Here is an 18,502-nt window from a genome sequence, read left to right on the forward strand (position 1 = left end):
TCCATCTTCAATGTTGACTTTGTTTCCCTTTTCGACTTGTTTTCGACTCCTCTTTTCTTTTAACTTGAACTGGATAGTTAACCTCTCTCTTTGAGAACTCCTACCTCCCTATTTACTTTCTTTTCTTTTTTGACCACGGCTACCTTCCTCCGACATCAACACCTTGTCAATCAGATCTGAAACTTTAAAAAAAAAAAAAAAAAAAAAAAAAACCAGAGCTCTTTTGGACACTATAGAAGTGTCGTATCTTTGCCTTCACTATCCAAAATAATACTGGATTCGGTGGTTGAAGCCACCTTTTTAATATGTAAGATTGAGGCAGCAACTCTATTTGTTTCATTCTCAAATAGACCAATATGTACCGACAAGGAATTCTGTGAAATTCCATCTCCTTGCAGCTAAATTTAGCAATATCTAAGACCGTATCAATCATCATCTTCTTTGTTTTTGTCACCTATGCAGCTTTCTCAAGTACTTCATACACTTCCTCATTCCCATCCGCTGACTTCTCCCTTAAGAAACAAGTTATACTCTTCAATTCCTCCACTTAAAGCCTTTCAAACATAAACCTGGTGTGCAATTTGGCCATTTGAGCATCCATCGGGGTGCAAAACAACATAAGAAGGACACAGTTTTCATCATTATGGTCTTTCTGATGTTGGCGTCCAAGGGATCGATTAAAACGAATGATGAATTCAATCAAAGACTACTTTCTATGAACATACCGCTTGAAAAAGGAATAAGAACACTATGCATGTTAACTGCTCAACATTCTGACAGAAAAAGTGTGCTTCCAAAATGCAGAAACCTAAGCCAAGATTCATCGGCTCACCCAACATAGCTTTAAGGAATTCTTCAAACAATCACTCAAAGCTCTCGATTTTTTATTTTTCAGGAATGCACAACCCAATACCGTGGTTTGATCATGGTTATTCACCCTTAACAAAGAAGAAAATATCATCTTGTCCGCATTGATATTGAATGTAGTATCAAACACAAGCACCTCCCCAAAATGGTTATAACCACATCTTGACTTAGCATCCGTCCAAAAGAAATTTATAAGTATTCCGCCTTAATTCATTCTCCATCTTGAAATAAAATGACTTGTTTCTTTTTCTCATCATCAAAATTCTCTTTGAGCATTTCCGCATCATACGCTCGATTAGATGAGCACGCAATTGTTGTTCGGCATTATACATATCCTTGGGATGCAACCAATATTTCCAATTCCTCCACTTTGCGCTTCTAATAAACCCACTTGTATACTAATGGAAATATTCGTATGCACACATTGTTCAATCATCACCTTCTTTTCCTTTGAAACCCAATGATGAGATTCAAATAAGTGTGATGCACTTGCCATAAGGTGGTTGTGTCATTTGTTGAAAACTATTCAGCAAACTTATCTCGACCAATTCCCTTATATAGCACAAGTTTCGCCTGGCAGTCATTTCTAGCATCTCCCCTCCTCCGTTTCTGATTAGTTTGAGATTATCATCTATCCTCTTTTTGCCTTGTTTGCTAAAAACAATTTTTTTGTTTTATAATAAGGTTTAATAGAAAAAAAAACTCTTTATTTTCTAGATAAGGTCAGGGAAACTATGAAGCAACAATGTTAGGGCAACGTATTGGATAAGTACTCTATGACTACACTAGATATTTCTAGTCGTTTAATTTAGCATCTTATGAAAATTTAAAAGAAAAGTGTTTTATGCACACTTTTTTCCTCATTTTGTATACCTTTGTTTATTTATATTGTGATTCACTTTGCTTTATTCAATTCAAATGTCAATAATGAATAAAGACATGCACTCAAAGAGAAAAAGATGTCTGAAAATTATTTCAACTTCTTTTCTCTTTTGCCTTAGGTTTTTTTGTTTCTATTAAACCCCCCCCATCCACCCTTCCTTCTGTTTGAAATAATTTTTTCATTACGGAGGAAATGGAGATCATGGGTCAAATGAATTGATTAAAGTATGGATGACAAGGATTTGATATGAGGTGGCAAGATAGTGGCTACCAAAACTGAAACATCAGTGGTGTATTTTTAGAATTTGGGGACATTGGGGATCACAGAGAAACTTGATGTTCTCGTGTTAATATAGCATGGTATATCATGTTCCATATTTTATAGTAAGGTTTTAGCTAAAATTATGAAAAAGTTGATTTGGGAGCTCTCTAAGAAACTTGTATTCTAACGATGCTTTGTACTTTAGAGAGTCGTAAGGACTATGAGTCAATAATTAGCCAATATAAATTAATTATTTATTTAGAACAATTACCATTAATTGTAGAGAGTCACTAGGAGCTCCTTTCTCATTCCCTACATTTAGGAGGTAGATAGGGAGCATGATTGGAGTTGATTTTTTTTAAACCTCTCTAAATTCTAGTTAGGAACTCATTTAGGGAGCCTATTGGAGATGCTCTTAAAGAAGATGATTGAAAAATGATATTTTCATGTATCACAGTCATGGGAAGAAATAAAATGAGTATTTCATTAAGTTTAGTTGAGAGTTTAAATAAAATTGTGGAAGTTGAGGTTCATACCAAAACCAATTCACATAAACTGAGACCCAAAATCATTTAAACAGTTTAAGCCAGCATGTTATGAATGAAATATGCACACATACACACATCCAGAGAATTAACAATTTAGTTAAAAGATGCATCAATGTATACAGATATCACATAAGCATTATTTCCCAAACACCAAAACCGAAAATGTAGTGAACAAAGCTCCAAATACAAATCACACTTTTACGACGAAACAATAACAAGTCAACGGAAGCATAACATGACTTGGAATATGGATTTCTGGAATGGCTTTTCAATTGAGGCCGCATCTTGCAGACTTATATCAAACAAGTTGAGATCGGCCACGGAAGCAAGGCTTATAGCATTGCCACCTTAATCATGCATCGTTGTCATCATCATCTTCTTCTTGTTCTTTCCCCAATGTCTCTGCTATTTGTAGTCTTTTTGTCTTGGATCACTTTGGAGTAACCCATCAGGAGAAATCCTTAACTTGATCGGCTGGCAATCCTCGACAATCAAAGTTAAGGACGGGACTTTGACAATGCAATTTCCTGTGCAGAAAGCCTTACAGAGTTGGAAGATTAGAACGTTCAAAATGTTGTAGGCAACTAAAACTAATCTCAGTTTCTGAATCATCTTCGTTGCTTGCCACTATTTCTACCATTCTTTCACACGACTTAACTTCCATATTCTTGAGTTGCTGCAAATTCTTAGCCACAGAATAAGTTATTAAGTATTGCAGTCCGTGATAATCCAATATAGTCAAAGTGTTAGATTCCGTAAGGATATTAAAGTTGAAGTTAGATTTTCTAATCTGCCGCAGCTTTTCAGCTTTAGAACTTCCAAGTTTGGAAAAACAGGGCCCCCGGGTTGGGATGAATCAGCTTTGGCATATCAATGAGCCACAAATCCTTTACATGTGGGACGATGTATTTCGCCCCTACTACTTCCTTGGTGGTCGTGGATTCTCTAAATTCTTTATATGCATCAGCTCCGGCAAATCCTAATTCTTTACAAGGAGCTGAAATCCATAAAGCGTTTCATGATTCTCTAAATTCTCAAAGAAAACATCTCACTTGGAATGTGATGTCAAACGTTTTCTCAACAAATTCCTTCTTGTTTTCTCAACAACTCTGCTGGGAGTGGACCATACGGTTCATACCAAGTTGAGGAATGACTTACCCTAAAAGATTAACAACGGTAATGGCATGCTTTAAAATATTTTGAAAAACTAGACACCACATAATAACTTTAATATTAATAATTTAATAAAGCTATTTACTTTTACAAAGAAAACTAGTATGTAAAAAGCACATAAAATTTTGATAACAAAAAGATTGTGTATAAGTATGCTTACCCTCTCAATTAAAAAGAAAGGTGGTTTCATTGCCATTGAGTGCCCCTACTCAAGTTTGTTGTGATATGTTGAAAATTTAGAAGAAAATCTCCACGCTACCGCATTCAATGAAGATCAATTGGTTGAGTGATAGCCAATTAGAAACATGTAGCCTTGGATAGAAACTCCAAAGTTGGGGGCATATGATGAAATCTCATAGATGTTACTTTAGGGAACCCGAACTCATGTTGTTTCTTCCATCTTCCCTTGCAACAAATTTCCTCCATTAAACCACAACTCTCAACCTTCAACTTGCTTAGCTGCATAAGATCTTTGGCAACTGAGGCGGGGAAGACATTTTTCCTCTCACATGCTTCGACCTCAACTGAATTTAGATTTGGGCATTCAAAACCGTTCAACTGAGTGGTAAATGATGTGTCATATACCACTTTTACTAATTGACATTGATCTATTTGTAATGTCTCTAGATCATTCAATCTTCCCATGATACTTGGCCCAAAGATATTAATTAGATTGTGGCATCTACAAACATCTATAATTCTGATCTTGCCAAAAGAGTCTGGATCAAGTTGATTGTGGAATATTATCTTCACCTTAGGTAAGTCCCATATGTAAAATCTCTCCAAGCTAGAAAATCCTACCTGTCACATATTCATTTTAGAACTTGTGGACAAACCCTTTTTTTTTTCATAAAATTAGGACTTCTGCATAAGTTGGAAATAGAAAACTAGATTTTAATCCTTAAATAAGATGAAGTTTAGAAAAATATCTTATACAAGATTAAAAATTGATTGTAGTCCCCAGACTCTATTTAATGCCAGCATATTAAATGTCTATCTTTTTTAGTTATAATTTTATGGTGTTTATAAATTAAATTTTATGAAGATATTATAAATTTTAATTCTCATTATGGTAAGTATTTTATATAAGTAAATATTTTCGTAAAGATTTGGTACACATGTTTTTGTATATTTTCTTATGTGCCACTAATTCATTACAATATATTTAGGTACGAACATTTTGGTACACTAGATTAGTATAATATGTTTAGGTATGAACATTTCAGTATACTAGTTTATTATAATATATTTAAGTACCGATATTTCGGTACACTAGTTCATTATCATATATTTAAGTAGGGAATTTTTAGGTACACTCATATTTTTGCATATTTTCTTATGTGCTACTCATTCACTACAATATATTTAGGTACAAACATTTCGGTACACTAATTTAGTAAAATATATTATGATACGAACGCTTAGATACACTAATTAGAGGAAGTAAAATAAATATAATGAATTAAAATATGTACAAAAAAATAATTTTAATTTTAATGTAATGAAATTAAATAAGATATCTATTAAATATTAAAACAAAAATATAATATAAATTTGAATTAAGTACACGTTAGAGGACTAAAATCAATATCCAATCTAACACCATATTTTTATTGAATTTTAACCTTCTTCAAAGATTATAGTTCAAAAACCTCTAAAAGAAAACAAGTGGACCTTCACCTTTTCATCTAAGAGCTCAAAATTCTCCGAGTCAATCTCTCTTTTTTCTTTGTTGATTGTAATGTTTTCACTCTTAGCATCAAAGATGAATGTCTCCAGTTTAGTACAATCGTCTAGATCCAAATACTCCAAAGAAAGAAATTCAATGTAACTTCCTAAGCTGAATCTAGTGAGGTTTGGAAGATTTGTCCAAATACACCTTAAATGTTATAAACTTTTTTTTTTTTTTAAAAGCACTACGAAATGTCTCAAATCCCTTCGAATTCCTCAATTTTTAAAATTCTTTAAAATCAATTCTTAATTTAATACACCATGAATATTATAAATTTCTTTAAAACCTTAATTAATTATTCCCGTATTTTTAAGAATGAATGAGGAACCACTCCGGATCCTCTTTATGAGGATCCTGAAGATTATCAAATCGTATCCGTTCATTGTACATGCAGTCAGAATTTTTTTAAAATATTTTTATTTAAAATTAAATATAAATAATACTTGACAAAAACTGATTGCCGTACAATATACGATAAATAAAGATGATTTAATAATTCTCAAGATTCCCACAAAAAGAATCCGGATCCTCGTTCTTTAAGAATTTAAATCGTTTTAAAATCCTAACCTAAATAGCAAATTCCGTCAAGAATCTGTCGCTCCTCTTTGATTTCTTTTTAAGCCAGAACAGAGAAGATGAACGGCCCATAAAGAGGAACGTTTGGTTATATTCTGTTTTGTCGTTGGTTTCCCTCGTCTGCACCAGTCTCATCAGTACAACTAGGCGGCTCCTCCCTCTAGTCTACGCTGCCTGCATCCCGGCTCCGCCCTCCACCTGCCTTCCGTCCTTCCTCCGGCAACTGTAAGTCCTTATTCACTTGTTCTTTTTCTTATTTTCCTTTTCTTGTAAATTAATTTATAAGATTGTTTCTGAATTCTGATATTGTGATTTTAGATTTGAGAATCAATGTTGATGGGTTTTTAGTTGATAGATTTTTTTTTAAGGGATTTTAGGATTTCAATAGATGCCCAGTTTCTAATTTCACATAATTCCTAACTTTTTAGGGATTTAAGGGTTCAGTTAAGTTAATAGTAAAGATGGGAGTTTTGAATAAGTTCAAGGAGCTTGCAGCATATGAGCCTGTTTGGTACTACATTAGATCTGCATCCATGGCAAGGAAAATCTACTTGAGGGGTGGTCTTGGTGTTGGTGCCTTCCGCAGGATCTATGGAGGGAGCAAGAGGAACTGAAGAGAAACAGAGAAGTATGCAACTCTTTTTGCTTTGCTTTTGCTTTTTTTTCTAAGCTACTTCTGGACACAACTGCCTAGCAGAAGAAAAAGTCGGGTTATACAGCACTTGCAAAGTAGAAATTATGCTATGAAACGGATGTTTCTTGATCATCAAACAAAGACTAAAAAGATGATGAACGACTTTCTGAAAACAATTTTTATAATCCAAAAACTTGCTTGGTATTGAGCTTAGAAACATGCAAACATGTATAACTTGCTTTGAATTTCACTGAGACATTTTAACAAACATCATAGCTGCACACTTTGAGCCCTGCAGAAAATGAAATGAAGAACAATTCGCTCGTTGAAGACTACCAAGGCTCATTGAAAACGTGTCTAGTACCCATATCTAAAATGTCAAAAACTAGAAAATTTGTGTTTGGTAGTAAAGCTTTTGTAATATAAATTTTAAGATAGTAACAATGGGGGTGGCGATTGTGTTTGTCCCTAGAGTAGTGTTGGTAGTGGTGATGGTGGCGTTGGGGTGGGAGATAGTGATGACTGGCATTGCCATATCTCCAAGGTGTCAAGACAGATTCGGGTGGCTGGGAAATGCATGAATAAAGAAAATATTCAATCTTGCCATAAAGAAAGAGAAATGCATGAATAATATACCTTTCATCGAAAAGAAAATATTGTACAGAAGTCTCAAGATTCTCCTTCCGCCCCTTCTCTTCAGTTTCTTTGTGTTTTGTAATACTTTCACTCTTACCATCAAATATGAATGCCCTTGGTTTAAGACAATCGTCTAGATGCAACAGCTTCAAAGACAGAAGTTCAATAAATATAACTTCATGAGTTGAATCTAGCAGGAGATATTGCAGTTGTAGATGTTTTAGCTTGCAAAACCTGTTATCCGTATTTGCGTCACTATATTCTTTGTTTGCTACAATCTCTTCCATTTTCTGACATTTGGATACCTCAAGATGTTTGAGTTGTCAAGACGTCTAGCCATGGAACAAGAATCTAAAACCATCAAGGTTGTTAAGATGGGCATCAGAACCTGTATATAATGCACCATGTATGTGTATATAGGAAGAATGACAATTTTCATGGTTATTAATTAATTGTATATATTCCAAATATATAGACAAAAAAAGATAAATAGACATAAAGTAAAGGTGTAATATGAAACAACTAGTAACCCATTGCTAGTATGTTTTTGGTTCTTTGGTTAACAGAGAAAAAATGGAGAAAAGCTGTCTGGAAAAAAAAAAAAAATGATCCCAATATTTCTGTGTATCGAATCCAAAACATCAATGTTTTAGAAGAAGTCCATTTTGTTGGAAGAAATCCATTTCCATGAATAGAACGAACATACCCCCTTTCATGAAAAGTTTCGTAAGCCCGCTTTCAACATCAATGTTTCAATGTTGATGGGTTTTTAGTTGATAGATTTTTTTTTTTAGGGATTTTAGGATTTCAATAGATGACCTTGGGAAAGGTAGGAATCTCGACGCCACTTTCAGTTACTTATATATCTGTTGAACATAAACGAAGCCAAAAACATGGAAAAGATCTAGAAATTTATGCAACAAAATAAAATGAAAAATGGAAAGACAAAAATAAAATGTGATTGAAATTAAATAATGAAACAAAAGACATACCTTAGCTCGTGAGAGTGAGACGAACGACAAAGGAGAAGAAAGAATGTAACTCGTGATGCTCAAAATTCATCTCTTTTCTACACCCTGAGTCCAATGTGAGATAACTTGCATAAGAATCTATTTTTGTCAAGCTCTCAAAATTAGTAAATTTATAAACAAAATGCTGACTGAGGGGTTGTATGAAAGAAAATTAAAATCTGAAGAGATGTTAGTATAATGTTTCAAATGTGAGAAATTTTGTGAAAACTTAATAAACGTCAGGAAATAAGTGTAATCAACCCTTCTAATTCGTACCTGGTACGATGAAATTACGAAATTGCCCATGCTGTCCACGCGGTGATCTGATTCTACAAAATCTCATCCATTCCTTCCATTGTCAGGACTCCACTACTGCTTCGTCTCACTGAAGTCCGCCTTAGAGCAAAGAAGATCATGTTCAAACTCAATTCCCTCAACTCGCTGCGAGCTCTGAGGGACCTCCACGCCTCCCAATCTGCCGGCGTCAGAGCGCTCACCACCTGTTCGCCATTAATCCTCAAACAGCGGAACCCACTTCTCTCTCTCTCTCTCCGTCGCCGTTTGCCTTCGCACCGTCGCACAATCTGCATGTCGTTCGAAACTTCTAGAGCAGCCGTGATTTCAGGTAATTTACTCTTTTGTGTGTATTGGGTTGGTGGGTTATCATTAAAATCTGAAATGACATGCAGATTTAATTTGGATTTTGCGTGTTTGTGGTTGTTGAAATTATGGTTTGTTTTAGGGATTGGAATTTGGGATTTTAGGGATTTTATGTGAAGTCAGTGATAAAATTTGGATTCCAGTGAAGCCGGTCGTGAAATCCCCGGAATACCAAAACCGAAAAACCTCTAGATCGTTCAAGTTCTGCTGCCGTTAAGCAAGTAAAGTTTCAATTTCCATTTAAATTTTTCCCTGTTGAGGTGAACTCTCTGCTAAAAGCTTCTAACTCATCCCTTATTTCTTTTTTCATCTGGGCAAAAATTTTAATGGATTTATGTATTTTTTTTTTCCGTTGGATTCGAACTCGAATCTGAATTATGGATTCAGAAAAAACAAATTGATGAATTTTTTACTTGCGTGTATGTCGGTCCTGTCACAGCATGATTTGATAATCCGACCGTGAAGCTAATCGTTTCTGCATGTTTTTGGGGTTGCAGACCTGGACTGTCGAATGGAGAGGATGAAAAACAACTGCAGGAAAGCAGCAATGGAGACCCGGCAGCAGCAAATTCAAGTCGATCTGGGTAATCTCGTGGTCTCTAAGTTATTTTTCTTTACTTATTCAATATATCTCTATTTTTTGGTAATATTTTTGTGTACTTCTGGGCTTTTTGAAATGATTGCTTTTGAGAGATTAATTGAAAATTTACTTTTGGAAATTGGGATTTTATTTGGATTAATCCCATCAGTGAAATGGCAGTCTTTAAGTGAAATATTGAATTTTTCACGCTATGCTGATGGGTTTTTGTTCAGTGGGGGAAATTCTGATTTTTTTTATTTTTTGTTTTTTATTTTTATGGTATTTAGGGAGGAATTAGTGAAGGAATGTAAAACGAAAGGGACCGAGTTGGTTTAAGCTACTGCGAATAGTCTTTTCAACTCACATTCAACTGAAGACATAGACGGTCCCATTGTGCAGTTGTTCGCTTCCTGAAACTAAACTGCCAGGATAGAAGCATGTACGTCATTCCTCTTAACAATGTTTTTTGATAGGTTAGATCATGTATATGAGCATTTGCTAGTGAATACATGTATAGTGCTTCACAATTGAAAACAAGTGGAATGGTAGTTTCAGGTAACTGTCAAGATTTTTGTTGATCCCCTTTTGTTGTGCTGCCAATTTACGGTTCCTATCATGTAAATTGGTTGACTAAAATGTTAGTGTATGTAAAAAGGCTGTTGATGATGCTGTTTTTTTTATTTTTTTATATTTTTATTTTTTCTGTAACCGATTTAAGAGTTACTATTGTATTCTTAGCATAAACGTCTGACTGCCAATGACATATTCCTTTGTTTTCTATGGCCACCTGGGAAACTTTTGCCAAAACAAAAGGTAAACCATTACTGACACTGTAGGAGTCGAACAGTACCTTTCTTCCGTTTTTTTTCTTTCTTCTCCCCCCCTTTTAAGGCTCTGTTTTGGTTTCTCATATGTGGACATTTGGGCGTTGAGAAATGTAGTTGGACTTAAGATTTTGAGCAATTGGAATATTCTCTAGGAAAATGACACAATTTGGGATTGGACCTGTCAAGTTGTTATAAGAAAAGTCATAGGTGGATACACTCACCATTTTTATAACTGTTGTAGGGATTTCCCCTGAGAGATGGTTGTGTGAGACATTGAGAACCTATAAAATTGTGAGCTGTTCCAAGTCTGAAGGTATCACTCTGGAGAGAGAATTGCTGCTAAGGTCCAAGTTGTAACCCAGGAGTAAGTTATCAATGTGTGCCGGTATTTCTCCAGTCAAGTGGTTCTGGCTCAACTTTAGAAGCTACTGTTCTGTCATTTGTCCGAGCTCAGGTGGGATTGGACCTGAAATTTTATTCAACCCATACACATATGTATAATGCTTATGCATTTTCCCACTGTGGTGAGAGTGTACCAACAAACCGGTTGTCATTAAAAGCAATGAATTCAAGACTGGGATTAACAGCAAATGCATTTATAATGTTCCCAGTAAATTGGTTCCCATCAAACCGGACTCTAGACAATGCCGAACAATTCCTCAAGCACTTTGGCAAATACCCTGTTAGATTGTTATTGTTCACATTGAAACTTGCAAATCGAATCTGCTGCACAACTCCGATGATGGTTACAAAACCAAGCTCAAAAGCGATTGAAGGGTTTAAGGAATTCTCACCAAGATCCAGGTAATGAAGCTTCCTGAGTTCGCCTATTTTGATGGAATTTTCCCTTAAAGGGAATTTTGAGCGAGGTCAATATGTTGCACCAAATCTTAAGGGATTTAGCCACAAATGTGTATTTGTCCTTGGTAGACTTTAAAAGGTCTCATCTTTATGTTCTTGGTTCAAGTCTGTCTCCGTATTGTTTTGTTTGTTGTCTTCTGAGAGGATGGTTGTGTGATGTTTTGCAGAATTCATAGATATAGATTTGGCATGGGCTCCATGCATGTAACTGTGTAAGACAACTCTCTTCGTTTCATTTAAAATGGTCTACGATGAGGTTTGATTATTGATGTTGATTGTTATCGTAGAGCCGAAGAAATCTCTCTGTTTTTGGCATGGCTGCTGATGGTATTTTCCTCCACATAGTCTTTCTCTGAATTATTGCTCTTTGATTTATTTTGAGGATCCAACCAATTGCTCAAATTGTTGAAATTTTGTTATTTAGTGACTTTGTGTAGCATTTTTGGTTTGGTTCTTATTTAAAATGAATAAAATTGAATATTTATAACCAAAATAATTGATTTTTCTAATTGCCCAAATTATTCAAATTTGGTAATTCAATGAGCTTTTAAGTGCATTTTTGGGTTGGTTCTTATTTGAAATGAATCTATTTGCATCGAATTGAATATTCAGTGAGCTTTTATGCATATTTCTGGTTTAGTCCATTATTTTAACACAAACAATATTTAGAATTCATTTGACATTCTTGCGGCAATGCACAGGCTAAAGCCACAGTAACTACTAGTCCTCTTTAAATTCTAGTTAGAAGCTCAATGTATATGAGATGCTCTTAAGAAGATGGTTGGAAATGATATTTTTTTTGGAAATGATATTTTTTGCGTATCACAGAAGCAAAATACAAGAAAGAAAAAAAGAAAAAAAAGAGGCAAAACATGGGAAGAAATAAAATGAGTATTTCATTAAGTTTAGTAGAGAGTGTGAAGAAAATATGGAAATTGAGGTGCATCCCAAAAACCAATTCAGAAATCACACAAGCATTATTTCCCAAACACCAAAACCGAAAATGTAGCGAACAAAGTTCCAAATACAAAACACACCCTTATGACGAAACACACAAGTCAATACAGGCATACATGACTTCCCAAATTGCACAAGTTTCTAGGATAGCTCTCCATTGAGGCCGCAGCTTGCGGGCTTATATCAAACAAGATGCGATCGGCCACGGAAGCAAGGCTGGGCACAGACCATTGAGGGGCGAATAGAGAATAGTTAGAGCAAGTAAACAAGAAATATTGGAAATAAGTATACTGAAAGTAGCAACCACAATAACGCCGAAGCCAAGATAGCGTGCATCCTCAATAACCCCAAAGCCAAAAGGGTCCAAGCAATCATACACAAACATAATATGGCCAACAGAAATCACACAAGGCGGAAGCTTGAAAGCTTAAATCCGATAAGCGGTTGCTGATGATTAGAGTGGTGCTCATCCTGTTCTTGGAATATGACAAATAGTGGTCTGCATCTAAAAATATGAACACACCAATGTGATTTGTGGGGAATGCATAGTGTGGTCCAACAGATCAGAGTGCCTTCCAGTCTGCTCTCCAAGCTGAAATTTCTTCCTTTAAAAGGAAGAGGAAAATAACACACAAACACGCTATCGCACACAATTGGAAAACCTTAACACACCACAAAAAAAATGAGGATTCCTTTTTGGCAGAGAGTCTTGCAAATGTAACATCTACATTTGAATCCACAATCATCCGCTGCTCCTGTAGAAATATATATTTCATTGACGATTACATATAAACACAAACTGTTCAATATGAAATCTGACTGAACAACTATGAATAAGATGAATAAATCAGACTATTAAATTTGACGGTTCAAGATTCAGAAAAAGCTGAAAATTGGAGAGTGAAATTAACAGATGCTTAATTAGTGAATGAAGAACTTACGGTTTGATCACGATCATTCTCCTCATCATCAGTTTCTTTTGCTATTTCTAGTGTTGGATCACTTTGGAGTAACCCATCAGGAGAAATCGTTAACTCGATCAGGTGGCAGTCCTTGACAATAAAAGTTTCTAAGGGTGGGACTTTGAAAATGCAATTTCCCGTGCAAAAGCCTTGCAGACTTGGTAGATCAGAAAGTTCAAGATGTTGCAAGCAACTGAAAGTAATCTCATTTTCTGGATCATCTCCGTTGCTCGCTACTATTTCTACCATTCTTTGACAGTACTCAACTACCAACTTCTCGAGTTGCTGCAAATTCTTCGCCACAGAATAAGGTATTAAGTATTGCAGTCCGTGACAACTCCATATATTCAAAATGGTTAGATTCTGAAAGGATATCAAAGTTGAAGCTAGATTCTCTAATCTGCCACATTTGTGCACGCATAGAACTTCCAAGTTTGTAAAAACAGGGTCCCCTGGATGGAAGTTTTCCTTTCCTAGATGTATCAACTCTGGCATATCGATCAGCCACAAAAGCTTTACATATGGGAGGGTCTCAACTTCATGTATTTCCCCTCTACTACTTCCTTGGTGGTCGTGGACAATTAATTCTTTCCAAGGAGCAGAGAGCACACGAAGATCTTCAATGTTCTGTAAATTTTCAAAGAAAACATCTGACTTGGGATGTGAAGAAGCAAACTCAATTGATTTGAGTTTCCTCAACCACTCCCCCAGGAGTGGACCATACGGTTCATACCAAATCTCCGTGTTCGCGTCCAACGTCAAGTATTCTAAGTCGAGAAATGACTTGCCCTGAAATATTATCAACGGTAACGGCATGCTTTAAAATATTTTGAAAAACTGGACACCACATAATAATTTTAATATTAAAAATTTAATAAATGTATTTAGTTGATGGTGTATGTTTAACACTTTAACTGGTATGTAAAATCACATAAAATTTTGAATATCAAAAGAATTGTGTACAAGTATGGTTACCTTCTCAATTAAAAAGAAAGGCTGTTTCATTGGTGTCGAGTGGCCCAACTCAAGTTTGTCTTGATATGTTGAAAATTCGGCAGCAAAAATTTCCACACCACCACATTTCATGAAATTTAATACGTTGAGTGATGGCCAATTAGAAACATGCAGTGCTGGATAAAAACTCTGAAGTTGGGGTAGATTATTAAACATCATATAGGTTACTTTAGGGAACCTAAACTCCTTGTACATCGCTTGTGGTCCTTCTTCATTCGTGACAATTTCCTCCATTAAACCACAATTCTCAACATTCAACTTGCTTAGCTGCTTAAGCTCTTTGGCCATTGAAGAGGGAAAGACATTTTTCAAACTGTCACACGAGTCTATCTCAACTAAATGTAGATTTGGGCACTCAAAACGGTTCAATTGAGTGGTAGATGATGTGTCATATACTGCTTGTAGTGCCTGACATTTGGATATCTTGAGATGTTTTAGTTGCCCGAGAGATTTAGCCATGGAACTTGAAAACAAGGATCTTAAACTATCACATTGATGCACAATCAGGGTTGTTAAGTTGGGCATCGTAGCCTGCATAGTACAGAACAAAATTTATGTTATTTTAGGAAATTACAGTTTGCATTGCTGTTAGCCATACATGCTCAAAATATTTAGATAGAAATTAAAGGTTACATATTAAAAAAGTAAGCTACTAGGCTACTAGACAGCTGTATGTCTTTGTCATTTCATTAATTAGCAAGGAACAAGAAGAAATATAGGGCCAAAATTATGTCAATTTAATCAAAATTTAAATTATTTTAATTGATACCAAAACATATTGTTGTGAAAGCAAGTGGTTGATTATTCTGATGTTTATGACTAAGTTCAAATTTTATGCACACAAAATAAGTGTGACCTTTTTATAGCATGTCTCATTGCTTAACACCCATCCACAAACTCAAGTAAGAAAAAGAAGCCGCTCATCTTCCTCCTCTCTCTCTCTCTCTCTCTCTCACTTCCCCAAACACAACAGCAGCAATATCAATTGCATCTCCTTCACACTTTAGATCCATAAATCAAACCCAAAAGCCTCGCCCTTCAATTTAATTGCTCCTTCAAACAATAGGGGACGACCAATTTTGGAATTTGTTTTTACTATCATAACCGAATAACATAATATATCATTTAAATGGTGTTTGCTTATTGGAAAAAAAATAAATCTTAAGCATTTATATCCTTTTTCTTATTGAAAGAAAAAAAAAAGAATTATATGTCGAAATTCGAAGAAGAAAGCTATTTGGAGAAAGAATCATGCAACCATTTTGCTAGAAAAAATAACTAAGAAAGTACCTCCCCATTATTGAACAGTCTCGATGGTCCACCAACTTCATCCACCGTAACGATTTCGTCAGCTTCTGTAGCAATCGTTAATTGCTTGCCTTTGGAAGAGAAACCAATAAGCTTTGGTAGATTCCGGAGTCTCAAAGATTTTAACTTTGGGAAAGGCTCGCCTATGAGTTGCCCATAACATACACTTTCCAAACTCACAAGGTCTTCAAGAGCTAGAGATTCCAGGTTGGAGAAGGCATTATGAGAATAACTCCAACTGACGGAGTTAATGACATATTTAACTTTGTCGTTGTTTTGGACATGGAAATGCTTCAGTTGATTAACAGCTTCACTGTCAAATAGATAGGAAATAATATTCACAATCTCCATCCCATCCAAGTACAATTGCTCACATTTCTTTACCAACAACTTTATACCTCGGTCGAACTGATTTCTCCTTGTAAGCTTGAGTTTTAGCATGTTAGAGGAGGTTGGATGGATGTCAGGATATGCCCAACAATCACCGATAAGTATGGTGTATCTTTCTAACTTATCAGAGAACAAGTTGGCTGGAAGAAGGTTAGAATCTGGAACATGTATGTCTAATGCAGTTAGTTCAACCAAGTGCTTCAGCTCTGAAACAGTAGCATTACTTCCTCCACTAGTGTGACCAACACCCTCCCATTGCTTGAAGCTTTTTATTCCCATCCTCAACTCTTCTAGTCTTGTCAAGCTTGATATAACATCAGGTGAGATCAGAACAAGTTCAGAGCAACATGTCAAATCCAATAATTGTAGCTTAGTCAATTGCCCTATTTCTTTGGGCAACTCTTTAACCTTGGAGTATATCAGGCTAAGAATTTTCAAGTTCGTTAGCCGTCCAACAAGAGTTATGTCTTCCAACTCACATTGATCTAAACACAATGTCTGGAGATGCTTTAGGGATTGAAGAGATGGAGGTAATGACTCAATACTGAATGCAGTTACATCCAACCCTTTGAGTTCTTTCATCTCTTCAAAAAATTTGCTTGGGATTTCCTGGGAGTTGCCAATATCATCATTCACAAAGACCAACAATTTTAATTCTGGGCATTCCCAAGGTACTTCAGGAAGCCTGGGGATCTTGCAAAACCTCAAGGAGATGGCAGTGTAACTTTCAAATAAATCCTCAGTTGGCCATTCTTTCACCTCATCTCCATATGCTCTTGAAAAGGCCCCTTGATCATCAGATGCAATCCGGACAGCAACATCTCGTACAAGCTCATGCATTGTAACAGAGTCATCATCATAACTGTCCAGCAATAGGCAATAATTTTTTAGTTTTTTAACCATTCTATTCAATGAATTCCGTGCATCTTCCATTGTCTCAACATTTTTTATCAAACCCAAACCCATACTATACTTTAACAAGTCACTTAGATAATTGCTGCAACTCCCGCAAAGCAAGAACAACTGCTTAAGCTCTTGATCCTCCAATTGTTCGTAACTCCACTTTAGAGCCAAGAATGCTTTTTCATTCATTTCTTTCTTGTCAAATCTTTTGAAACTTCTCAACGCATCTTTCCATTCCTCCAAACTACTTTCCCTTAAAGCACTTGCAACTACAACAACCAAAACCGGCAAACCTCCACATTTCTTTGCTAGCTGGGTTGCTTCTTTCAGTATACGGTTGTCTTTAACGACATTACCTGCCAACCTCTCAAACAAACTCCAACTTTCGTTTTCTTTTAAAAATCCAATTTCAAAATTTTTTTGTGTACGCATATCATGGAATAAAACTTGTCTTTCTCTAGATGTCAACAATAACTTACAGTTCGGCACACCAACGAGTCCCACGGCCTCAAAGTCAATTCTTTCCAAAACATCGTCTAAAATGACAAGAGCCTTCCCCTCTTTTATCCTGGCCCGTAGGAGATTCGCCCTTGTTCCCATATCCACAGATTCATCAACATCCATCCTCAACTTTTTGGTAATTGCTTTCTGAATTGTTTCATTGTCTTTTTTTTTTTTACGTTTAGAATTATAACCACATCATCAAATAACTTCTCTTCCATAGCTTCTCTGTAAACCTCTTTGGCAAGTGTTGTCTTCCCAACGCCCCCTAATCCGTACACACCAATCTTGTTGATATCAGGTTTTTTCAATTGCGTAATGATATCCTTCACCATTGAAGTCCTTGATTCAAAGGCCATGTACTCGTCGGAGGCTATGGCAGATATGTCTTCCACAGCAGCATTGTAAGAGATACTGGCAAACTCTTTTTTATTTTCATGTTCTTCAATCTTTCTGACCAATTTAGTTGATTTTCTGCTGAGCTGATGATAGGATATCAGGTTAGGACATAAATAGAGACACTTTGTCTTTGCACAGCCTTCATCATCCAATAATGCTTCTGCCTCTCGAGAGATCACATCCGTTTCTGTCTGCCAGCTCCGGACATCAGCTTCCACTTTTTGATTAACTTTTCCTTCGACTTGTTCAACCGCATGGTTCATCCTTTGTTTGACAGCATCAAAATTCTTCAATGTACTCCTTAGATCTTTAAGGTTGCTTTTGTAGAAAATGACATAACTCACTTGGCGTCCAAGTGGTCTAATTGTGTAGTTAATTATTGTAGGAATAATTGCGGCGATTATCTTTATCGCCATGGCACCTTCAGCTTACCAATTCGTCTACTTCTTCTATATGTTGAATATATATGAATCCAAACAAAAATTTAAGGATACGAGAAAGGAATCATTTTTTTTCTTTCAAAGCAGATGAAATTTAAAAAATGAAACAAATGAAACAATGGGTCATACCTTAGCTCGTGATCGAAGAAAAACATAGCAGTATACAAATGAAACAAAAATAAAAGCAAAAAGAAGGTTATACCACACTTGCAAGAAGTCGAGATGATGGACAAGTTTTCATATACAATTATTATACTAAAATAAACTTGCTTGGTACGGAACTTAAGCAACTGTTTTCAAATCTTAAAAACAAAGAAAACATATAGAATTTGCTTTGAATTTCACTGAGACATTTTAACAAACAACATATCTGCACGCTT

General features: G+C 35.6%; 2 protein-coding genes, 1 long non-coding RNA gene and 1 pseudogene across 5 annotated transcripts; 1 reads left to right on the forward strand and 3 right to left on the reverse strand.

The window, feature by feature from the left end:
* Window positions 1–2,911: 2,911 nt before the first annotated feature.
* Window positions 2,912–4,377, reverse strand: LOC148694486 (uncharacterized; annotated as a pseudogene).
* Window positions 4,378–6,030: 1,653 nt separating this feature from the next.
* On the forward strand, window positions 6,031–11,513 carry LOC137739782 (uncharacterized). Of its 3 annotated transcripts, XR_015966340.1 has the most exons (7): window positions 6,031–6,265; window positions 6,469–6,668; window positions 8,683–8,945; window positions 9,063–9,201; window positions 9,478–9,564; window positions 9,848–10,373; window positions 10,629–11,513. It is a non-coding gene; the product is annotated as an uncharacterized LOC137739782 (long non-coding RNA). The 3 variants fall into 3 exon arrangements; XR_015966338.1 differs by lacking the exon at window positions 9,063–9,201 and having other exon boundaries at window positions 6,034–6,265; XR_015966339.1 differs by lacking the exon at window positions 9,063–9,201 and having other exon boundaries at window positions 6,040–6,265; window positions 9,848–9,999.
* Window positions 11,514–12,121: 608 nt separating this feature from the next.
* Window positions 12,122–18,131, reverse strand: LOC137740763 (disease resistance protein At4g27190-like). The gene is made up of 4 exons (XM_088699680.1): window positions 15,472–18,131; window positions 14,143–14,712; window positions 13,147–13,956; window positions 12,122–12,960 (listed from the first exon to the last, which is right to left on the reverse strand). Exons 1-4 carry the CDS (start codon window positions 17,404–17,406, stop codon window positions 12,769–12,771), a joined length of 3,507 nt encoding a protein of 1,168 aa, XP_088555806.1. The 5' UTR covers window positions 17,407–18,131; the 3' UTR covers window positions 12,122–12,768.
* On the reverse strand, window positions 17,409–18,098 carry LOC148694487 (putative disease resistance protein At5g43740). Its single transcript, XM_088700715.1, has one exon. The coding sequence runs from the start codon at window positions 18,096–18,098 to the stop codon at window positions 17,409–17,411; it is 690 nt and encodes a 229-aa protein (XP_088556841.1).
* Window positions 18,132–18,502: the final 371 nt, after the last annotated feature.

The sequence above is a fragment of the Pyrus communis genome, chromosome 9, assembly GCF_041283825.1.
Source record: "Pyrus communis isolate YQ-2024b chromosome 9, ASM4128382v1, whole genome shotgun sequence".
Classification (NCBI taxonomy): Eukaryota; Viridiplantae; Streptophyta; class Magnoliopsida; order Rosales; family Rosaceae; genus Pyrus; species Pyrus communis.